The sequence below is a fragment of the Penicillium rubens genome, assembly GCF_028828025.1.
Source record: "Penicillium rubens strain IBT 27055 chromosome Unknown utg000001l_segment0_segment0, whole genome shotgun sequence".
Lineage (NCBI taxonomy): Eukaryota > Fungi > Ascomycota > Eurotiomycetes > Eurotiales > Aspergillaceae > Penicillium > Penicillium rubens.
The window spans coordinates 2,019,884-2,042,789 of NW_026890599.1; the positions used below are offsets into that span (position 1 = coordinate 2,019,884).

The 22,906-nt window shown below is 49.0% G+C and overlaps 11 protein-coding genes across 11 annotated transcripts; 4 read left to right on the forward strand and 7 right to left on the reverse strand.

Annotated features, from left to right (window-relative positions):
- Window positions 1-49: 49 nt before the first annotated feature.
- Window positions 50-1,975, reverse strand: rex3 (putative RNA exonuclease Rex3; the record flags this gene model as incomplete). Its single annotated transcript, XM_002561972.1, has 1 exon — window positions 50-1,975. One exon carries the CDS (start codon window positions 1,973-1,975, stop codon window positions 50-52), a length of 1,926 nt encoding a protein of 641 aa, XP_002562018.1.
- A 651-nt stretch (window positions 1,976-2,626) lies between these two features.
- On the forward strand, window positions 2,627-4,062 carry N7525_000809 (lipase ROG1 family protein; the record flags this gene model as incomplete). The annotated part of the gene is made up of 2 exons (XM_002561971.1): window positions 2,627-2,691; window positions 2,757-4,062. 2 exons carry the CDS (start codon window positions 2,627-2,629, stop codon window positions 4,060-4,062), a joined length of 1,371 nt encoding a protein of 456 aa, XP_002562017.1.
- Window positions 4,063-4,180: 118 nt separating this feature from the next.
- Window positions 4,181-5,028, reverse strand: N7525_000810 (uncharacterized protein; the record flags this gene model as incomplete). Its single annotated transcript, XM_002561970.1, has 2 exons — window positions 4,181-4,972; window positions 5,026-5,028. 2 exons carry the CDS (start codon window positions 5,026-5,028, stop codon window positions 4,181-4,183), a joined length of 795 nt encoding a protein of 264 aa, XP_002562016.1.
- A 509-nt stretch (window positions 5,029-5,537) lies between these two features.
- On the reverse strand, window positions 5,538-6,925 carry N7525_000811 (phosphatidyl synthase; the record flags this gene model as incomplete). Its single annotated transcript, XM_002561969.1, has 2 exons — window positions 5,538-6,483; window positions 6,606-6,925. 2 exons carry the CDS (start codon window positions 6,923-6,925, stop codon window positions 5,538-5,540), a joined length of 1,266 nt encoding a protein of 421 aa, XP_002562015.1.
- A 1,948-nt stretch (window positions 6,926-8,873) lies between these two features.
- N7525_000812 (uncharacterized protein) lies at window positions 8,874-10,545 on the reverse strand (the record flags this gene model as incomplete). Its single annotated transcript, XM_002561967.1, has 2 exons — window positions 8,874-9,862; window positions 9,915-10,545. 2 exons carry the CDS (start codon window positions 10,543-10,545, stop codon window positions 8,874-8,876), a joined length of 1,620 nt encoding a protein of 539 aa, XP_002562013.1.
- Window positions 10,546-11,022: 477 nt separating this feature from the next.
- On the reverse strand, window positions 11,023-12,945 carry N7525_000813 (uncharacterized protein; the record flags this gene model as incomplete). Its single annotated transcript, XM_002561966.1, has 1 exon — window positions 11,023-12,945. One exon carries the CDS (start codon window positions 12,943-12,945, stop codon window positions 11,023-11,025), a length of 1,923 nt encoding a protein of 640 aa, XP_002562012.1.
- A 1,485-nt stretch (window positions 12,946-14,430) lies between these two features.
- On the reverse strand, window positions 14,431-14,806 carry N7525_000814 (YqaE/Pmp3 family membrane protein; the record flags this gene model as incomplete). Its single annotated transcript, XM_002561965.1, has 3 exons — window positions 14,431-14,452; window positions 14,511-14,645; window positions 14,790-14,806. 3 exons carry the CDS (start codon window positions 14,804-14,806, stop codon window positions 14,431-14,433), a joined length of 174 nt encoding a protein of 57 aa, XP_002562011.1.
- A 1,031-nt stretch (window positions 14,807-15,837) lies between these two features.
- On the forward strand, window positions 15,838-16,107 carry N7525_000815 (uncharacterized protein; the record flags this gene model as incomplete). The annotated part of the gene is made up of 1 exon (XM_061211680.1): window positions 15,838-16,107. The coding sequence occupies one exon, from the start codon at window positions 15,838-15,840 to the stop codon at window positions 16,105-16,107; it is 270 nt and encodes an 89-aa protein (XP_061070906.1).
- A 1,179-nt stretch (window positions 16,108-17,286) lies between these two features.
- On the forward strand, window positions 17,287-18,871 carry N7525_000816 (uncharacterized protein; the record flags this gene model as incomplete). Its single annotated transcript, XM_061211681.1, has 2 exons — window positions 17,287-17,457; window positions 17,510-18,871. The coding sequence occupies 2 exons, from the start codon at window positions 17,287-17,289 to the stop codon at window positions 18,869-18,871; spliced, it is 1,533 nt and encodes a 510-aa protein (XP_061070907.1).
- Window positions 18,872-19,017: 146 nt separating this feature from the next.
- Window positions 19,018-20,122, forward strand: N7525_000817 (H(+)-transporting V0 sector ATPase subunit c; the record flags this gene model as incomplete). Its single annotated transcript, XM_002561961.2, has 6 exons — window positions 19,018-19,178; window positions 19,306-19,318; window positions 19,447-19,576; window positions 19,676-19,832; window positions 19,896-19,999; window positions 20,064-20,122. 6 exons carry the CDS (start codon window positions 19,018-19,020, stop codon window positions 20,120-20,122), a joined length of 624 nt encoding a protein of 207 aa, XP_002562007.2.
- A 1,086-nt stretch (window positions 20,123-21,208) lies between these two features.
- On the reverse strand, window positions 21,209-22,347 carry N7525_000818 (mitochondrial 37S ribosomal protein mS38; the record flags this gene model as incomplete). Its single annotated transcript, XM_061211682.1, has 2 exons — window positions 21,209-21,909; window positions 21,999-22,347. The coding sequence occupies 2 exons, from the start codon at window positions 22,345-22,347 to the stop codon at window positions 21,209-21,211; spliced, it is 1,050 nt and encodes a 349-aa protein (XP_061070908.1).
- Window positions 22,348-22,906: the final 559 nt, after the last annotated feature.

A 22,906-nucleotide genomic window follows, 5' to 3' on the forward strand; every position in this document is an offset into this window, starting at 1 on the left:
AGTTAGAAAACAAAGCACCGAGACGGCAATGATGGATACATATCTACAATCATCTGTTGGACTTTCTTTTCTGGACCGTTGTCCATGAAGATGTGGATGTTGATACTTGGCCATCCGGACAGACCAACCTACCCCCCTCGATTTTCTGTCCCTTCTTCTTCAGCTCTTTCCATTTCTCGCCCACCTTCACTCTCACAAGATCACCCGTAGCAATTGAATCCTCCTTGGAGTCATGCCCATTGTCTCCGACCTGAATGTCGCGGCCAAGGTGCCTTTGAACAAGGGCCTTGAGACTTAAACGAATGGGGAGGCCCTTTGGGTGGGGGTACAGGAGGACGGTGTCAATGACCGTAGGGTGAATGATACGGCAAGCATTGAGGTCGTTATCGATTGCATGGCCGATGAGAGGTGTTTCAGGCTGGAGGAGCTTCAGAAGCAGCTCGCGTGCCTCCGCCGGTGACTGAACAAGTTGCAAGGGTGGGTTGGTCTTCTTTGTCTCGTCTCCCGCCGGTGAATGTGTGTTGGGCATTGAAGTGCCATATGGGATGGTGGAAGCATAGTGTTGTTGCGTGACACCGGAAAAGCGTGTGTTGAGGTCTAATATCTCACCCATAGGTCGGACCAGCACATCAAGGAGAGTTGAGCCTTTAGGCCAGCTGACCGCAGTGAGACGAATCAGTTCGAGACCCAATGTCGTGTAGCCCATCTCGCAATCAATAGAGACCGGTTCCAGGGGTCCTTTCCCTGGCTGAGATGGGGTTGTTTGGAATTGGAGGATGGATGCAAGTCGCTTGGCCTCCGAGACCTTGAACACATGTGTCTCGGCTCTGGTGCAGCCGGTAGACGTTCCCAGTGCTTCGCTGCAGCAGGGGAAGTATGGCTGGGAGGGACCGGTGACATGGTCTGTTTTCTTGCGCTGAGGGTAAACGGGCCGTGCTGGATGATAGTTACAGCAGCCACCGCTGGCCAGGGTACCATCTTCGCGACGACCTGGAAATACCTGGAACCGTTGACCGCATCTATCACACTTTTCCCAACCCTTGGACTCGTCAACGCCTCTCTTGGCAATTTCTATATCTGCATTTGTGGGCGGCTTTGTGACATATCCATGTTGTTCGAGGCCAGCGAGAGGTGTGACTAGCTGGGATACAACTGCGATTTCTTCTGCGGGGGTGAGGCCTGTGTTAATAGGCATCGGAATCGCTTGTGGCTTCTGAATGGGATTTATCTTATAATATCTCGCATTCAGATGAGACATCACCTCCTTGGTCCATTCGTCAATGCCCATCTTTGTAACCTTGACAATTCGAAGTTTGATAACATTGCTGTAAACGCTTGGACTGTCCCTCGCGAATTTCTCTTCCTCGTCCAGCGCCATTGTGATCAGTTCGTCGGGGGTTAGGACAAAACATCTATTCGAGCTATGCTTGTCTTTTCGTAGCTTTTCATTGAGAGCAGTCATGGCGGAGTGCAACTTCTGAAGAATGGCAGTCCGACTGCCATGAGTTGCCGGTGCATGGGCAAGCATGCGAGGATTCAAAGTCTCTTTTGGAGCTTTGCGGGGAGGAAGTCGTGATGAAGATCCAGCGGACGTGGTATTAGTACTCTTCACAGGCTCGTTTCCCAAAGGCTTTGGTGGGCCATGGCTTGAGGTAGGCTGGGGGATGTCTTGAGTTCCTGAGGTATCTCGTGAATTATGACTTTGCTTTGAGACGACTGGCTTCGATGAGCGCCGTTCCATTTCGAGCGATGATTCTTTCGAACTGTGAGATGGAAGAGTAGGCCCCGGCAACTGTGTGTTTCCCACTTTGACCCGCTTGGAAGGAGGGCCATCGTCAGCTGACGCTGGAATCTTTGAAATCGGTGCCTCAGCCGGGGCCGGCTCATTGTCATGAGAGAATATGCATTTCAAAAGAGTGCAATCCTGGCCCTGCGGGCATGAAATTGCCCCAAAAAGCCCGAGCGGCGTGAACATGATGAATGATGGGTTAGGACGTAATATCCGGGTATCAAATACACAACTTTAAGAACGGCGTAAGGAATATGTATAGCTATCGCTGCCCATCAATCGTTTTGTGTTTGTTTTGTGCACCGAATAGACCGAAACGAGTATTGTAGGCAACGCTATCGCACCATTCAGCACTAGATGGTGGCGAAGACCATTAAAAACGAACCAAAACGCGTTACGCCGAATAAAGCAACCGGAGCTCAAGACACAGAACAGATTTGAAGGGACTAAGAGATCGATCGGGTTGACATCAGTTCAGCGAAGTGATAAGTCAAGCATGCAAAGAAGACAAACACTTGAATGCCTTAGATCGAAGGCAGAAACCAATGGCATCCATCTTGTTCATGTAACGTAGCTTTATCTTCCGTTTGATTCGAAGTTTTGCTCGAAGCTAAAGAGCGCGTCTTGATTCTCGTGATTGAGGACCCAATAATCTCCTGCAACAATGAGCATACACATCTACGTTGTACTTTGGGGCTTCGCCTTCCTCCGCAGTCCCTTATCGCCGATAGCTCCAGGCTGACGCAGATGCGCGGCCTTCGGGTGAACAGACATCCGGATTGTGAATTATTAGGCTCCTTTCTTCTTTTCCCCCTGGAATCAGTTTCATTCTCAAAGATGGAGTCAAGCGAAACAATGCCAGATGCCTCAAAAGCCGACCATCTCTGTGTTCTCATTCACGGGTACGCTGCTCTCCCCTTGTCAATGACGTACTGACGAGCCGCTAATGCGATAAATTTCCCAATAGACTTTGGGGAAACCCTTCGCACCTTGATTATATCGCGTCAGCACTGAGAGACAGATATGGCGGGGACAACCTCTACATCCTCTGCCCGAAAACAAACAGCGGCAACTATACCTACGACGGAATCGAATTGGGCGGAGAACGAATAGTGCACGAGGTCGAGGAGACGCTTGAATCGCTAGCCGAGAGGGGACAAAAGATCACGAAAATCAGTGTGATTGGATATTCACTTGGTGGTCTGCTCGCGCGCTATGCGATCGGCTTGCTTAATGCACGAGGTTGGCTAGATAAGCTGGAACCCATTAACTTCACGACCTTTGCCACGCCACACCTTGGAGTGAGAGCCCCACTGAAAGGGTACAAGGATCAGGTTTTCAATGTCCTAGGGCCGATGACCATCTCGGCATCTGGCCGCCAAATGTGGCTGATCGATTCCTTCCGAGATACTGGGCGGCCGCTTCTCGGTGTTTTGGCTGATCCCGAGAGCATCTTCATAACTGGACTGAAGAAGTTCCGGCAGCGGAGTGTTTATGCGAACATCGTCAATGACCGCTCAGTTCTATTCTATACGTCTGGTCTATCTAAAGTGGACCCATTCCGGGATTTGGAAGACGTGAATATCAACTATGTCAAGGGTTATGAAGATGTCATTATTGATCCCGACCTTCATGTGCTTCCTCCCCTGGAAAGAAAACCTGGAAGCGCAACAGCACGATTCTGGAAGAAATTAAAATCGGTGACCCTTTGGATACCTCTGTCACTCTTGCTCATTATTCTCGTGCCTCTCGCTTCTACAATCTTCTTGATAAATGCTGGGATCCAAACGTGTCGCAGTTCAAAGCGCATTCGTCTGCATGAAGTTGGCGAAAACGGCGAGCGATTCGGAAGATACCGAGTACCGGTTTTTCTCCAAGACGCTCAGCATGTTGTGGAGCAGGCCTTCGAGAACGTCAATACTATACAAGAACCAGCTTATTTGTCGAACAGTGATACTGAAGTATCTGATGCGGCACCTGAGAAGTCTAGATCGTCTTTCTCGAAGTCTGCGCAAAACGATGCGGACGCCCAGTCTTCATCGGCTAGACGTTCATCAACGGAGGCCTCGACGCATTCTCCTAAGCTTGCCTTGACTCGCGAACAATTTGGCATAATCGATTCCCTTAACGCCGTTGGAGTTCGGAAATATCCCGTCCATATACAGAAACACTACCACAGCCATGCAGCTATCATCGTCCGGGCCGAGAAGGATGGGTTCCGAGAGGGCAAGATTGTGATGAAGCATTGGCTAGACAATGAGTTCGTGTTATGATATTGTGATTAACCTAGAGCCTTCCTCGAGCGGTAGCGCATGTATTTATAGTCTCAACATCCCCACCCATTTAATCCTTGAATATTACTTTATATGACCATAACGAGAAGATTCAAAGCTATGCCTCAATCCCCGGAGAGACATCATAAGACACCCGACTGATTCCCTTTTGCCGACTGATTTTGCGGATAACAACGGACCCAACCAAGCTCGTCCTCGCAACATGCGTACCACCACAGGGGTTGTGGTCGAGCCCACCTATACTCGCAATCCGGGTACGACCATCATGAGAGCGACCCTCTTCAGCACCCTCCCCATCCCCAACCAGCGCGCCACCTTGCAGCCATGAAATGAGAATGGGCAGATCCAGCCGCACCAGCTCATCCACCTTCTCCTGGATAACCGGCTTGTGCTCATTATACAACAACCCCTCATACTCCATAGAAGCCTCTCTCGGGAAATGATTGGCCTTGACCTTTTTCTTCTCCGGCATCAGAAGCTGCATAGCAAGTCCAACGATATGACCGGCTGTATGGAGCCGGGAATGATAGTTGCGTTTTGAGTCATCGACCTTCTGAACGACGGACTGGCCCACGACGAACGAAGAGGTGGCGTCTAGGAATTTTCCAAAATGCAGGAACCGCCCATCGGGCGTCTTGCGTACCGCCGAGACTTCAAATGTGGGATCTTGGTCTACCGGTCCGATTGCGCCGGTGTCGCTAGGCTGTCCGCCGCCTTGTGCGTAGAAGATAGTCTGGCGCATGGTAATTGCATTATCTTCCGCGGGCACATTTTTGGCTAAACCTTTTTCTTCTTCGGAGAGTGAAGTTATTGACTGAAAGGATAGAACCTCCGTCGTCAGTGTTCGCAGTGTGGCATCGTCGAGGTATACTGCCTCTGTTCTGGGGACCTGGGTTGGTACATTAGTGATGGTATATCGGGTTAAAGCCAGAAAGCCCCTACCATTATTTTTACAGGTGCTGCTTTTGGATATAATGTTCTGGGAGAGCAGTTCTGTTTTGTATGCGAGGACTTTCCCGTATAGTGGGTCATGTCAACCATAGGGCGGAAGGCCAATATTCCGCCGTGGAGTGGCCACTCGCTTACCGAATACGTTAGTTGCCTGGCTGACTATATATATATGTAGTTAACCTCTCCTTGTCGTGGATATCGGTACTACGTATCATTTCACATACTTAATTCAAAACGTTTGTTTATCATTGATCATTGCAGAATCCATCTAATGGTTCCAGTAGTGCTATGTAGGGGTATCTAACCCATATTGGAATTGTATGTGCAAAAAGCCTGTACCATGAAAGACAAAACACAGAAGTCCAAGAGCTCTTGAACTGGGAATCATATCAGAGCAGGTCGTAAATAAAAGCGTAGGAATGAACTAGATTGAGGATGCAAAACTGGTTGTCGAAGGAAGCGCATTCATGAGTGAAAGAAGATCACATCGTACCGAGATCTACTTATTTGGGAACGTCATTGCTGGTTTCATAGTCGAGCTCGGAAACAGTCACGCCCTTGGAGGACTTTCGGTGCTCGCGCTCGATAGCAAACTTGACGGCATCAAAAACATTATCGCATATCTTCCTGGGTGGATAGCGCGGGACAGCACCATCCTGGTAAACTCCAGTCTTAACCAAAATTGAGAACCAATCATTGTCCGTCGTCTCGTTGAATTCATTTGTACCACGGATGTCGGAGTCCGGAGTATCGCCGATGAAGTACACGGTAGATGGTGGCTTGTCGATGGCGCACGAGTCCTTTCGCCACTTTTGTAGAAGCCGGGTGGCAAATGCATAAGTTCCGAGCTGCGGCTTGCCGAAGGCGATTGTGTTCAGATCTTTGCCGGTAATAGCCGTGTAAACGGCCTCGAGCGAAGCGCGCAGCGCTCCCATTCCAAGACGTGAATGTTCGTGCGATGTTGACCAAACCACATCGGTGTGCGAGAAGAAGACAGGCGGGCCTTCGGTGAAGATCTCCGACCGTGTATTCAACCAGCCGTCTTTGGTCATGAGGCAGTCCAAAATGATTTGCTGGTCACCGGCCCAGTCGCGGCTATCTGCAAAGACGAAGATTGCTTCGATGCGGACCTTGTCTAGATCGAGCAATCGGGAATTCTCGTGCTCCTCATCCGTCAACGTTCGGAACGGCGTAGTATCGTGCCTCGTCTTGATGATATCTCCGGGTGTGATGACATCCTTGAACCCGTATCCTTCAGCCACGACGCGGCATTTCTCGCCTTCGCCACCAACCACCAGGACGGTGTGGTATCGCTCTGCCATTTCGCGCATGGGCGTGTGGCCGCAGATGAATTGGCCCGGGTCGACTTCCAGGTCGAGTTGTTTGCTGAGATCGAGGCATCGCTCTTTCTCCGTCTTTCCGCCACCGTTGGTCAGGAAAATATAAGGGCTAGGATATTTCTGTTAGATTCTAAATTCCTCTTCCTTTCTTTTCGCTGGCAATTGTTACCCCTCACCGGGCCGGTGTGCCCAGGTGAGAGGAAAGATGGAATAACAACACAGAATACTTACACTTTGACTCCGTAGGGGTTTTCACCATTGATATACTTCATGGCATCAACGGCTTCAGGGATAGGCTCGCCGCCCTTGATGAGAACGCCATCGATGTCGAATGCTAGTGCAAAATCATCGCTAGTAACCTTTGGAGGGTTTTTCATAGGCGTGTTGATTGGTGAAGTATCAGAGACTTGTTTGGTCATATTAGATTTGAAGATATGGTCAGAAGTGAAATTGATGAAATGCTTCGGGACGACGACATTGGGGCCATATAGATCGGCCCGAGCGGTAGCCATGTCGAGTCGCACCCTTCCGGTTCCTAATGTATTGGCCATGGTAAAAGATCAAGGGTGTGGGGCAGCGGGTACTATGACGATGGTGATCGCTATCGCTGCCTCGGTGATATATGTTGTAGTATAATCACTTCACATCAAATCCCTCAGGAGAGTCAAGCTATTTCTGTGCTTGATATGTAAGTCACTGTGCTGCAGAATCAGACCAGATAGAGTCGCACAACTTGAATCGGACTAAATATGTCTGTAGAGAACTCTCTGTGACGTACATATTTTAGATGGAGCATGTGGGGACCAGGGGCCATTAATATAGCATGTGGCCTCAAAGGAAGGGGGTTTGACATCATCGACCCTTCTACCCCAAAAAAAAAAGATGGGGCCTTCGTTCAGGCTCAGACCTCGTGCTCGTCATTCTGTATGGGTTAGAATAAATATGTATGAGAAATAAAAAAGGAAGTCCCCACTCACAACGGTACATCCTTGGCGCTGTGCGGACTACGGAGTATAGTCGGGTTGATGACGCTGATTTGATAAGAAACACATCGGATTTGGAAAGTGGACTTCCTGGGAGGTTGAGGAATAGTAGAGGATTCCCAGCCTTCGCAAATCAGAGCCAATGATGATGGTAAGATTTAGCACGGTTTAACGAGATCGGACCGTTTCGAGCATTTTTGCGTGCTTCCGGCTTGCTGAATACACATACACATGTCCTAAATAGCGTCTCTTCCGTTCTTCGGAATATCGCCTATTTCAAATCCACAGGGCATATCAGGCCGTTGACGTCATTCTCAGGGAAATCAAAGTAAATTAACAACCATTCATGGGTCTATGTCCTATACCGTATGAAGTAAGGCCATGGTATCCGAATCTGACGTTGTGAGTGGTGAAGAATAGGGCGTGGACTGGGTATCCTGGCTGATACTACGTAACTCGGACTAACATGCATTGGGCTAAGGAATGCAAGCCATAACCAAAACAGTTTGGACAAAGTGCCCTATCAATTGGCTTTATTAATACACACCATACATACACATGTCGGGATAAGCAGGCGCCAGGAAGCAGACACCCTTGTCTTGCTATTCTGAATTCTCAGTGCAGAGCACACTTCGATGCCCTAAACTCGGTCCAATGGACTCGTGATAATATGCGGGATACCTGCCAGACTTGGTCAGAGCATCCGGGTCCCTTTAGACGATGGCGGATTCAGCCCTTCATCAAAGAATGTAACGTGGAAGGACGTATGCTAGAGCGCCATACGCGGCTATCCGTGGCAGCTTTGTGTAGGGATGCACCTGATTCGTATTGAGGGGAAAGGAAGCCGAATTGTTGACTTTAGCTTGGATCCGAGCACAGTCTGTGCACATGGGGAGCAGTTACGATCACCGTAGACAGCTGAGTATGGTCGGGTTAAGATAAGTCCGAGGCCTAACTTAGTGGGTTACCACAAGCCAAGTAGAAGCCCTACGTTTCTGAATGTTCTGTTGCCTAGGTAGGTGTTGAAATGAGCAAAGAAACAAACGGAAGACCCCGGGAGAAAGAGAGATGTATCAGCCAACGCATGAAGATCACGATCGACAGAATCTGGGGTAGAGGCCTGCTGGCTTCTCCACTGGGCTGCTATGTTATATAGTTCCTACACCTTCGGAGATTTTTATTCGATGCTATCTACACAATTAATGGGAATATCCGTAGCGCCGATCACATCTTCTGTAAACTCAGCCACAAGGAACTTATTGGCAGGTAGCAACGTAGGTTTTTTTAAACAAGTCTTAGGTCCCTATGGCGTATTTCCTTCCGTGCTGGATGGATTTATCCCAGTCGAATCTTGAGATAGAAATACAAAAAAGGCAACAATGAAAATGCGACAGTCCGTCAACGTGTTGAAGGAAGAGAGAGATCTCCGTGCACCTACAGCCTGAACAAAGCAATCCTAAACCAAGAAGGTCTGCAGAGAGTTCGCAGCAGGGCTCCTCTGGAAGATATCGAGTCCTCAGTCCCAGACGTCAGGATCGGAGTCCTCCGCAAGGTCATCCATAAGAGCATCAAGGTCCATTCCATCATCAATATCGGCCCAATCCTCAAAGAACACGTCTTCCTCTCTGTAGTCATCCTCCCAGGGAAGCGACAGTGGTTTGTGGGGATGGTAGGACATGCGGTGGTAAAAGGGCAGGCATTCGCAGGAACACACGTCGTACTTGGGCATATCGATAGGATAAGGAACGAGGACCATGGACATGTCCACATTCAGCTCTGCAAACTTGCTTTTCCAGGTGTTGCCTTCTTGACATATCTCGGTGGCCGGGGGATTGGACTTGGATTCATTGATTGATGGAAGGTGCTCTATAATTTCCGGTACCTCGCAGGTAAAGCGACGCAGCTGTGGGAGATCTCCAACTTTCACCATCTCGTAGACAACCGAAGGAAGCCAGCTCTTCACTTCATCGTATCGTATCGTAAGGCTTTCGAGATTCGGCGGCAGAGTGTCATCCGGAGGATCCAGTTCTATGCATTCCCTTCCTGCAAGTGTGGCGAGGGTCGTTGTGAGATGCTTGAGGCGGACTAGTTCGCCGAAGTCTGTTTCCACATCAGATCCCCAGTAAAGATCGTAATCTATGTATTCCAGCGAATTGTCGTGTTTGAGGGCTGATTCAATGTAAGAATGGGTGTCTCCTTCAGAGTCTACCATCTCCTGTGACCTAGGACCTCTGAATGTGAACCGCTTCAATGCTGTTGGATATTCGAGCACTGTTTGGAGGTCTAACGGACTTATGACGCAGTTCAAAAGGGTCAGTTCCTCCAAGGGCGATGTAGATAATGTCGAATTTGGAAGGCTAGACTGGGAAATTTGGCAAGTAGCGCCGGTGATACAGAGCTTTCGTAAACTTGGATGACAGAAGAGTGCTTCATTGAAACTTGGTATGCATCTACCGTCCATCTTAGTATCGTGCACGTCATGATTATAGTCGCTTCCTATGTGACCTGATAACGTTAGAGTTTTGATTCAATGGAGAGAGTCAGTTATAGAACTCACAAACGCGCAGAGCGGGCAATCCCGGCGGGTTTTGAAGAGAAGCGTGCCAGAACAAAGTTTCGGCAGCCCCATCTTGCATGCAAATAAGCTCGTCATCTGGAGGGCTGAACGACGATTCTCCTGGAGGTCCGTATCCCAAATCTCGGTACTCTTTGATGCTCCCTGACCCGGAGGCAATCTTTTTCACCCATTGCACCACGGCGTCATCTCTGGCATGTGTACTGGCCCACCGAGTAGAATCAAAGGGCCTGGGATTTCTTCTTAAACTCAACTTCTCCAGATTCGGCAAGGTCACAGCTGCTTTGTAGAACTTGAGATGGCGGTGAGACCAGATTTCTGACCCAGTGTCCTGCTTGTGTCGAATCTCGCGAATGAGTGATGCTAGCTCTGGACGCTTCTCTATCGTGAGAGCAAGACGACCACCGCTTTCTGAATTGAACAGGCGTACGGATTTGTAGAGCTGAGGGTCAATTCTGGAATAAAGTGCGGGGCATGTTTGGGCAAGTCGGCTCAGATGTTGGGCAGATTCTTCTTCACGTAGGTGTTCAATGATGATATCCCAGAGCTCCAGAGGGAAGACAGGCAGTAATGTGGACCTCTGCACGAGCTTTCGGTCCGTTGGAGTGGCCATTGGTGATGAACCAAGAGGACGGATGATATTGAATTACGAACACACAAACACACCTAAGGTGTAAAAAGATGCAGATGTCCACAGGTGATGAGTTTTGTACTCCTTTTGGCGGGACCCCAGCTTCTTATCTAAGCCCCGCCAATGTCCACGGGTCCTCGAGTCGGGTCCGCGTTTTCGCATTTCCTACATTTTCTTTCTTTTGAAAGTGGAATGATTTCTAGGGCCAAAGAGTTACAGAGTCGAAGAAATCTAAAAGAGAACCTACATATGTATTAATCCGAGGAGCCAGATCGATCGGTTATTGAATTTCTATATGTGCAATTGGATGTTCTCATACAATACAAACGAAATTCAAAATTCAAAGCTCTCCGCCCGTATGAAAGGACATGGTAGTTAATATACAACAAAAGCAAACTACATATATGCATCATGATAGCATAAATCCCAGACCACAAAATCCCATAAAAACACAAAATATTAATCAACACGAAGAATCAAATCATCGCCTCTCCTCGATGGCGTCAAATTCCGACTAGTCGGAGAAACACGATTCGACGCAGCGTCGGCCTTCTTTTTCGGACTATCGGGATAATGCACAGCACCCGGGAACATATCTGAAGGATACGGCAGTTCCCCAGACGGTTCTCGGGACCTCGGCGGCGCAAGGATGCGTCCACGCTCCAGCCACAAATCATCTGGGCAGTATGGCGCAACGACTTCGCTGGGCGGACGTGGACTGTTGCGGATCTCCACACGCTTGATGTCATTTCCACGTATGATCCGCGGCCTAGATACAATCTCCGAGCCTGGGGGAAGGGTTGATGACGATGATGGGGTGGGGCAGGGTTGAGGCGCCTGTCGTCCTGGTGACAAGCTGCGGTCCTTGGGTTGGGTATGGATGGTGTTGGCAGGGGCGGCGAAGAGGACGTTTGGATTTAGAGAGGAGTAGGAGGTTTGAGAGGTTTCAGAGGTTTCGGGGGTTTCGTTGGTTGTAGCGCTGCTGTCTGATGAAGAGGCTCCGAAGGCCGGGTTGGGATTGAATGGGGGTGATAGGGTACTCGGGGCCCCGGATCTTTGGTTGAAGTGGCCTGCTGGCAATCCCTTTTTGAATGCGCGTGGGTTGGCTGGTAGTCCTACGAGTTTCGGCTGGACCCCTAGCCTTGGGGAGTCGTTTTGTACCATTCCTGCTGTCGCCGCCGCCGCAGCTTGCTGACTTTCATCCTCTTCAAAGAGAGTCTCTCCACTAGGTGGCCGATGACTCCACTTAAGTGGCTTTGGGTATAGTCCAGCTGTAGGATCTGGGAGTAGCCGGGCCACGCTGTGCTGTGATGATTGTGTCCGAGGCGAAGATTCCCAGTCCGAGTCGGAGCTGATGGCAAAGCCTATTCGCTCTTGGCCTTTAGGTTCTTTGCTCTGGCCCAAGTTATGTACCGTGCAGGATTGCGGTGAATATCGCGATACTGGTTGAACGCTTCCCATTGAATGGAAAGTACCTGGCCGCTGTAACATCGTCTCGCGGTCACTCGCTGGGCTGTATGAAGACCCTAGGCCCAAACCCTCTCTTGGGAGCTGTGGCATGGGTTTCGAAAAGTCAGGAGGCTCAGACATGGCACCTCCAATCTCGAAAACGTGTGGCGCCGCCTGTTCCCGCTGCTTTCGTCGCCATCTCTTGCAGCAGTAAAAGACAGCAACACCGATGATAAAAGACCCTGCTACACCTGATGCTACTGACATTCCAATGACCGCCGCTGGAGTGATACCATGATCACCTTTCTTATTGGTATCTTCAGAAGAGTCACTGGAGATCTGTCCAGTAGACGATGTTGGTTCCACTGGAGAACCTGAAGATGAAGACGCATCATAGGATGTAATTTCAGAAGTCTGACTGGAAGTAGTTGACGTTGGTGTCGATGCCGAGGCCGCTGTAGGTGTTGTCACAGAGGCCTCCGAAGTGTGTTCGGCTGTCGAAGTGGAGCTGGTTGATATTGTCTCCGCAGTAGTTTTCTCATCACTCGGCTTTGTTGTACTCGTATCAGAAAAGACTGTCGCCGTAATCGTCTGGTGAGTTTTCGGAAGAGCTTCGGATACCGAGTCACATATGTGATAAGCCTTCGACTTTGCGATGACTGTCTGTGAGCATACAGACAGAACACAGCTCAAAGCCGCTTCCCCCAACGTCAAGCTACTAGTTGTCCGGGTGCGGCAAAGACATTTGATATCGGACGGTGACGTGCATTCCATGGGCGTGTATTCGGACTTGATGAAGCTATCAACGCAGTCCTTAGCGCAGTCCGGGACCATGTCATACAGAGCTGAGTTCGATGCATCTTCGGCGGCAGAGCGGAGGGTGAGTATGAGGAGGATCGCGATGAGTATCCTGTGGATAGGAAGGAGGGTCATTCTGCGCTAGCCCTATACACATTTCCCATGAGCACCGATATGCCATGTATGCTCCTCACATCAACCGACCTTGTATAGTCCTGCATGGGAGTGATTACCCGTAGAAACTTGTGCATGTGGTTACCATAGTTGGTAGATGTGTCTGTGGATTGAATAGCAGATGGCGTGAAGGTAGCCGCAACGCCAGAAAGAAAAAGAAAACGCCAAACAAGCTACCAAAAGAGGGACTCCAATCTAGTTAAACACAAAGTCAGAGGGCGACATCACTCTAGGCGCGAGGCAAAACTGTCCATGACGCCCATCGACTGTTGGGCCAAGTATCTGCATTTCGACATCATTCTGAAACGCAGTGCTTGAGGCTGTGTATGTATAGGCGCTATAGTGAAACAGCATTATGTTTAAAATAGTAAGATCCCCCCAAGAGACGAATCGTTGTAGACTTAAAGCGCCCTGTCAGGATGAGGGGCGTAGGTAAGCGGCTTCGATACGCGCTGGGCCATCGAAAGCGCTTAGGCTGCATAACAAGTTGCGGATGGGGCCGGGCGAGGTTTCAGATTTTTCAAAGTTTGTGGATGAGTGACTGGGATTTGTTGTTTTTGAGGTAATTCGACGCTCTGCTCGGTACTGGGTACATCGTCGTGGTTGGTTTCGCTCTAATGCGGGTTACCCGCCTGACGATGATTTAGTCTGTTTCTGGAACACTTCGACTCGCTCAGAGATTCGCGCAGGTCGATGATTCAAGTGGCCAAAGTCACCTGCTTCATGTCGTGTTACCTGTTTGATTTGTCTTCGGGAGTTGGTGATGGGCTCCCCCGGTATGCTCTCGGAACAGTCTACGGAGCAGCTGCACCCGCCTTGCGCAACGCTTTCCGCCAATCACTTGAACTATTGAAATGGAGACGTGCTGAGGCCCACAAGGCTCATTATGTTAGGATCGAATCTTGCCCAGGTGTTTGATTTGCGTTCTACGATAGGTACTGTATGGAGTACGCGGTACATGTACATCCAATCTACAGGTTTTTGTACTCTCCTAGTCAAGGAACTCTTGTGGTTTATTGTAGGACCCATGAATCAGAAAAACTAGCCAACGGCGGGCATTGGTACGAAACAACGCAAAGTCAGGCCGTATGAGCTGGTATCATTCATAACGCAAAAGTAAAAACCCGCAGTATCGAGCAAGACAAAGGAAAGGAATCAAAATAAAAACATAACCTTGCGACCACGCAAAATATTAGGGAATTATGGACATCATGCCGGACTCGTGTCGGACCCCGACGCCAAATGGTAGAGGCTGCATTAGGCTAGTCTCAACCGGACCTCCACGGAACCACACCGACGCTCAGGATATCGAATCGCACCGACCCTTACTCAAAGCGCAAGGCAAGAGGAGCAAGGGCTGTGAACTTGGTCGCAGTGCATCGCCTTCCAAGGGATATTAGTCTTGGGAAAGCTTTGGTAGCGAGGGTGTCCGGGAGGTGGGTATCTCTAGTATTTGAAGATGATGTAGCTGTAATATGGTCAGCAGCTGTTGCAGGAGGTTGCAGATTCGTCAGATAAACACGTACATGGCGTGGATAACACCGGGAATCCATCCCAGAATGGTCAATAAGATGTTGATCAGGAAATCAGCACCACAACCGCGCTCCAGGAAGACACCTAGAGGAGGGAGGATAATGGCAAAGATAATCTTGCAGATGTCACTGTTGACGATGTTAGTACACTGGACGTCTCACAGGCAATAACGGGATAAGGAGAGGTGTTGAGGATGACAGGATGACAGGATGCCAGGGCGGAAGGTAGGACTTAGAAGCCGTAGCCCATAACACAAACAATGGACAACTTACGAAGCGGTGAAAGGCATGATGGGCAGATTTGATTTGAAATTGTTAAGGAGGAAATGGGAAGGGAAAGTGGAGGGAGCGGAAGTCTTAAAAGGGGACAAGGCTGAGAGCTTGGGTCATTACATCATGGCCCTGTGGCTCAGAGGGAAAATGAAAAAAAGTGGGAAAAACAACCAATTCTGGCCCATTTTGGCTCAAGGCAGCGACAAATTGTGGCTTATATTACATTATTTCTATTTTCTCTACGTTATTTTCGTTATTTTTCGTTATTTTCGTTATTAATTCTTCTTAATATTTTAATTTTAACTTGGGGGTGATCGCTATTACTACTGCCTACGGAGTTCAATTATTGCATTCTGTTCAGGGTTGCCAAGATAATGATCTTCTGTGCTGGCGGCTATGACCAGCTTCTCTCACCTATCCGGTTCGTTCTTTTGCTCGCTGCCTGGAGGAATCTTGGCGGGAATTAGCCTGCTTTTTAATAAAAAATTTAGCTTTTAATCTTCGACTGTCCTAGATTTCTATTTTCTATATTTGAGCGTATAGGTTGTACAGTACGGAGTACAGGGTTCTTTGTTACCTACATGTACTCCGTACTCTGTAATATGTAACTATGCGCCCATGCTGCAGTCGAAGTCTCATGATAGCGACGATCTCTACAAACACCGTCACTTCTAAACTTGGCGTGAATCTTTACTTGCTTAGGTCTGCCAAGTACTTGCTGTAGGTCGTGGCCAGGCAACTCAGCCCTATGATGGATAGCCCCCACCTGGGCACCTGCCAAGCGCCTGGTATCGGCATGTGGTTGGCGTTTATGACTTGACTGAAATAGAAAAGTGGCTGGGGTCAATTGTTCGTGACCCAAAGAGATAAGCATTGAGGCGAGGGACTATGTACACGCGTTCTATACCAAATTTAGAGGGGAATCACTTGCACATATAATGTACGGAGTACTAGTCAACAGACTGATCAAGGGGGTTTACACATCGTTTTCCCTCCTGGGCAAAATCAGCATCGCCTAACAAGGACATCAGCGGTTCCGCTACTCCGTATGGAACGTCTAGATCTGGTGCAACAGCCACAATCTTCGACCAAGGCTATTGCCAGCCTCCTTTTCCAATGTCATCGGATAAGTCCCCACTCGCCCACTCGCAGTGAGCCTACTCCGTACTGCGGAACAGTGTTTCACGAGTCGCTACAGGTGGTTCCGTACTTCCTGCAGGAGACCCACCCTGCAGACTTGATATTCAGTGCCGCTGCTTTTCTCATGTTGACAGAGCGTCTGCGTGTTCTCCTGAACCGCCTGGTACCAGTGATCTAGATTCCCTTCCGACTTCGCTAGCGTCCTGTGAGAGGCAAGCATCCTGGCCTTTCAAGCCTCGGCATCTGGTGCCCTGGGGTTAGATAAATCACGCTCATACCTGGGTATCCATTGGTGCTTTTGGGTGGAAGATATAGATGCCTTTTTCCGGACCTCCCGAGAACACATTGGTATAGCCTGTTCATAAATGCGCCAATGTGATGTTCACTTGGATGCAGCCTGGATAATGGGGTTGTAGCCGTTTTATCTGTGCCAGGGGGAACCGGTATTTGAACAGCCCTCTGATCTCCGGGGCTTTCAGGGCTTTGTATGGTGTATTCGCATAGGGTATTCCTTTGCCTATGTGTACCTAGGTAACCTTGGAATATATGGCTGGTCTTAGTCAAGTTCACAGCCACATTGTTTCTTTCAACAGGCTCCACACTATAAGGACAGTTGATCCCACTGATGCATCATTATAACCTTGGAACCGGACGGCCATGACTAACTCGCTGCATCGTCGAACCATGGCAAGGCTGCCTACCTTTCTTGTTCACCTTATACTTATTCTTCCAAGCTTCAGGGAATTAAAGATATCATGTTTTTTTGGATGTCTTGTCAAAACACATAAAACAGGAAGACGACTTTTTCTGTATCTAACCATGGAATACATCTAGAGATCTCCGCGATCTTCCGTGAAGGCTTTTGTAACTGAAATCAGGTGTATGGCGAATGTATTGGTCAGATCCACGATGGTCAACATCTCTTTGTTGTAACTAAAATCCATAATGGTCCGATTTTGACAATCTGGTCGGACATGCTTAAGAAGCAACCTTGGAAATTACAAAGTGACAAAGTCACATGATTACATGGAAAACATTGAAGACAGTATCATCCTGATTCTTGACATCTTACTTAACGGGGTTAGCGTGCTACCTAGGTATATTGAGGAATTCACCCCTACCAAGGTTTGCTCAATATCGAAAATAAGCTTGATCCAACGTTTAACGAATCAACCCGAAGTTCATGTCAAGTATGTGGCCTGATGGTATCGTATATTTTACATGCATATGTATGTAATGACCTGATGTACGGTACGTGCGGTAAAAACAGATGTTCCGCTCCGCGACCCACTATCCTCCGCAATGACTTCCGCATTTTCCTAATTGGAGCAGCTTGGACCTTGATATCTCAATGTCAATGAGATTCAAACAGATGAGGGTAGTCCTCAATTCCGGACGCTGGCAGCTTAGAGGCTTGTGCAAAGCTCCTGGAAGCTTCCATCATGCAAATAGATGGTACGCGACACAGAACCTGGCCAAAGGTGGGCCTTTTGCATACACATGGCTCACAAAGACAGCAGAAGAGACAGTGAGCAAAATCAACATTTCTATACTTTTGATTTTAAGCTAAATATAAACAGACCCCAGATGATATTTTGACCAGTCTTCCTTCAGGGCCCGCGAGCCTATCAGCTGCACCCGCTTCTGTCCCTCTCCTCCTCGTCACCCCAAGCTTCGCCCACTGGCTAGATTCTTCTAGCCCTTTCTTGTCACAATTTCTCAGTCGCCTTTATGGCAACTCCCCAGATAAAGATACTCTATATGCCGTTACAGCCGTGGTTGACGCACTCCCGAATACTACATCCGAAGGCCCAAACTTCAGTGAATCTGAAGGGCTGTCGCTTCTGGCAGTGGGACAAGCAGGTGTCCATGCAAAGGCTGCACCAGCCCGTCTCATTAGAAGCTCTGCCAGCGAGGAGACCAATCTCTTGTTTTCATTCCAAACTGAAGCGATTGGTCAACCTGCGCACGAAGTTGGATTGCGCCTAGCGAACACTATATTTGTTAATGGGAGAGAAACAACAATCTTTGGTACACGTTGGCTTTGGGATAAATCCTCAAACAGATATGTTTTGGACAAATCAGCCGATTTCACAAGCTGCATGGTTACAGCCTCTTCCCAGGCTGTAGATACCGCATTGGAGTTGCCATTGCATCCAGTGACTGAACGACGAAGAGTCATGACTAGCATGGGAAACATTTTACGGCAACTAGCAAAATCAACGGATGTGAGGTCGATGGACACAATGCCTGCTTCGTCGGAGCTCGAGAAGGAACTTCCGCGTTATATCGCAGAACATAATATCATTGACCAGCGTGTATCCGTATGGGCACTTGTCGAGAAACCCCAGTTAGAGGTGGCTGGTGCAGGTTCATCTACTCATGATCGCTTGATCAAATCTCTGCACCAAGGTGGGAAATTGCACCGTGTCATGAGCGGTGGGGGTGGATGGGGAAAGAAGCAAGGCCTTCTTTCTCTGGATCCTGAAATCTGCTTCTCGGAGACTGTCAAGCGAGACGATCTCGTCGCATTGAGTCAAATCTTTGACCCTGACACCACACAGTTGGACACACTCCCTTCTATTGATAAGGGAATTACTGTAGATGATCTATCTCTACTTTCACAGGTTGCTACCGCAGGTGACTATATTCAGTTCTTTGTGTCGGTAGAACCGACTGGGGCACAGAGTAAAGTTTCGAGCGATCATGACTCACAGGAAGAGCCTATCAGCTATCACTTTGGAATGGTAGCTGATCCTATGGAAATTGAGACACATGTCACGAATGAGGACAGCAATGGGATCATTTCTCTACCTCGCACCTTTGGGGCATTGTCCGAGAAGGCGATTTCCTACTCGCAGCCCATCAAAGCAGAAATGGAGTCGGAGTCGTGCACGAAACTGGATATTCCAGGATCTCGAGTTGTCCTTAAAACTGTATAAACAAAATGATACATGTACAATAATGCAACACGTAACCAACTGAACAAACCCATCACAGCTGAATTTATACATGTCACATATGCTGTAGTCATGACCCTGTCCCGGTGGGTACGCCAAGACATTACACGTGACTCAGAGAGGCCAGCATGTTTGCCGTCGACCTCCAAGCCTCTGGACTCTCCATCCTCCCCGACCGCATCCAAGTGAGCTTGCCGACCTCGGGTGTTTCTATTTCATTTTTAAAGCTCCAACTACTCTACGAGAACCTCGTTGGGTTGTCTTTCATCAAAATGGCAACTGAACTTTGGTAAGTCGTCAGCCAAACCTCCCTCCAGCCCCTGGGTGCTCGACAGCTTCCGATCGACACCTTGCTATCAAGCCCGTAATTCCCCAGTGTTTATGGATCAGCCTTGCTAACATTTGGATTTTGACAGCCCCGTCTATGCGGTGAGTCTCACCTTTATACTAGATCCCGACACTCGAGCACGACCAAACTGATCGCCCATGTCTCGGCCCGTCCGCGTCATCCACCCGCTCACAATGCATCGGAATGATAACTAATCTTTTTCCTTTAGCCCTTCTTTGGCGCGCTGGGCTGCACCTCTGCTATTGTTTTCACCTGCTTCGGTGCCGCATATGGAACTGCTAAGGCTGGTGTCGGAGTTTGCTCCATGGCCGTCCTCCGCCCTGACCTGATCGTCAAGAGTACGTCGATTTCAACGAAAGCTCTGCTGATTTTGGCGACGAGATATTCTTAGCCTCGCGCAAAGACATATGGCAACAATTTGCTGACTCGGTTTCCAGACATTGTCCCCATTGTCATGGCGGGTATCATTGGTATCTACGGTCTTGTTGTGTCCGTCCTGGTCGCCAACGACTTGACCCAGAAGCTTCCTCTCTACACTGGTTTCATCCAGCTCGGTGCTGGTCTGTCAGTCGGCCTGGCTGGTCTTGCTGCGGGGTAAGTCTGCGATACAGCGTGTCTCCCATTGTTCTAGAGCTTTGTTCCTAACTCGGATGGCAGTTTCGCTATCGGTATTGTTGGTGACGCGGGTGTTCGTGGAACGGCCCAACAGCCTAGGCTGTATGTCGGGATGATTCTGATTCTCATTTTCGCTGAAGTCTTGGGTAAGTTGTGGCTGCTCACCATACCGATTTGTATAATCGCATCTAACCACTTACCCCCTCGCAGGTCTGTATGGGTTGATTGTTGCTCTTCTCATGAACTCTCGCTCGAAGGCAGTCTGTTAAACGAAAGATCTCCCGCCGCATGCCGGGTAAGGGACCTCGAATCGCCGATGGAACGCACGCGATTCCTGGTTCATTTCCGGATGTGCATTCTCAACATTTCCCCGACGCAAACCAATGTGCTTCTTCGGCCGGGGAAGCTGACATGATAAGTTGGTGTGAGTGCAGGATCGGATGACATCGGAAAATGATAGATCGGTTTCAGCCCATTTGAGAGTGAAGATTCGATGATTGAGTGGATGTAGTATCGGAAATCTGCTGAAGCATTCGTCATGGACTCGGTGGATAGGTGTGGGTAGATATTGGATTTTTTTTGGCTTTACATTGCATGACACCGCGCTGGACTCTGTACTTTATATGAAATTCGCTGATCCGGGACTTAGGTCTCCGTCCACTCTTCCATTATGGTGGTTTGGCAGGATCTTCTGTAAGGAGTTTCTTGTTTCTTTACTTCTCTGTCTTTAATGTCCCCTGTGGACGTATGATTCTCCTATACCGGGATTGGTTAATTGTTTATGGAGTTGCCTTCGCCACCTAGGGTTTGGGTTTGGTAGGACGGTGAAACCCGATATGTGCATTCAGGTGTTGTCGCTCCTAGACACAGTCTTGGGATATGTATGATATTCCCAGCTATTGAAATACTGTGAAGTGTATAAGAAATGACCATCTCAAGTCGAGGCATTCCCTACTCTTCTGCTACATGGTCAGATTTATTGAGATAAACCTGAAACCTATCAGACAAAGTATAATGGAAATCCAGCGATCCAAGATCTATTGGGTTATCCTCAATGTATGGGTAAAGTTAATGCCCGCATAACACAGAAGCCAAAGACCGCACTTACTTCAACGCAAGTATAGCAGTTCGCAGCAAAAAGACCAAGGAAAAAGAAGTATGTGTGGATATTTGATCGAGTATAGGCGAGAGAGAATAGGGGAGAACGGGAAAAGTAATAAAAAAGATGTACGAAAACAAGGATATATGCCCTGAACTCTCACAAGACTAGCCGCGGCCCAAAATGCATAGGCACACGCAAGATGCAACTGATAGCAAAAAGAACAAAAGTAAACCAGGAAACCTCAAGCACAAGTCTATTTGTCGAGTTTCCGTCTCAGGGTACGCGTCCTCTTCATCAACTTCTTGAACTTGTGCTTCTTCATCTTGGCCTTGCGCCGTCTCATGGTGCTGATGGCATGCATGGTGTGGTTGTTGCGCAGACGTTCCATGTATGTCATACCTGCGGTGGAATCAGAGGGTGCCTCGATGGAGATCTCGTCGCGCATGTCAGATGGGTCCTCCATCTCTCCGCTCCGAACGAAAGGTCCCGTGTGTGCTTCGTAGGTCTTGCGGCCGTCGGCGTGACGAGCCTCACGGATAGTCAGGACGGTCGAGTAGGTCTGGTACTCGTTGTCGATCTGAGCATCGGTGGACTCGGCAGTCTCGGCAGCGGATGTGTCCAATGGGACGGGCGGGGGAGGAGGCTGGAATGGGCGAAGACGACGGGTGAATTCCTCAACGGACATCTTCGCGTCGGGACCATCCAGCATGCGGAGTTCGCCGTCCTGTTCGCTGAAGCTTCGGAACTGTTCTTCGGACTCTGACATGCCCTGGGAGCCAGTTTCCATCGACTGCACGGCCGAGGAAAGAGTGAAGATGACGTCCTCCGGCTCGTTCTTCAGCGGCCGCTTTGACGAGAAGATGGCTTCGAATGCATCGGTGCTCGAGGTCGGGGGCACAGTGGTTGTCACTGAGATTGGTCGGTGGATGGAGAAGAACGATGCTACATGGACATCTAGCGGCGAACAAAGACAAGTTAGCTTCGGGCTATTTCTTTGCGGAAATAAGATCATATACGGGACTGGCTGGGATTTGAGCACTAACCATGTGGCTGTCGGTGCTGTGTCGAGGGGACACTTGGGAGGTTGGAAAATGCGGTAGGTTGGCTAGACTTTGAAGATCCGTTCCGAGCAGAGCTGTCCTTCCCCCGACGGCGGTTAGCCTTACTTTTCTCGCTAGATGAGTTGACACCCTTTGCCGGGGCAGAGGTGTCCATTCGTCTGGGGCCATCGCTGGGCGGGACGGGCGGTTTGGAGGATGAGGAGGAATACCGGCGTTGGTGCAGAGGTCGGGTTGCGCCGAGCAAGCTGCTGGTAAGATTTTGACCGGAACGAGTTATCCCGGGGAGCGGCAGGGGAGTCCACGCCGCCCGGCGTAAAGATGTTGACAACATGGTTGGTAGATAACCCAGTCACTGGGGAGGTGAATGAGTCTGAATCGGAGGCGAAATCAGTCGGCCCGGAACTCGGGGTCACTGATCATGCGGATGATTATGTAACATGGATGCCTAAGGCGTTTAGTGAGTAGTTCCTGAAGATGGGCAATCTTGAACTCGTGTGATTCGAGTTGATAGTGAAAACCCTGTCTTCCATACATACATATTGACCGTGCCATATCGTCCAGTCATTTGATTATTTTGGAATCTAGGGTATCTACGCAGTGAACCCTTGGACAAATGGTCCATCTCGTGTGATCTACAGCAAGGAATCCGATGGTAAGCGACCGGAGGACTTGGTAACTACACCTATTTTTCGTAAGTTATACTGGAGTCCGAAGGCTGAAGACTGAAGTACTCATAAAAGAGCAGGATATCGAGTTCAGTTAGAGATGATAAGATATAGTAAACAAAGAGCCAAAATGATTGTGATAATACAGAGCAGTCGTTAGTAAACACAGCTGCACAAACAAATGGTATCACTCTGCATTAAAACAAGAAAAAAAAAAGGGAAGAG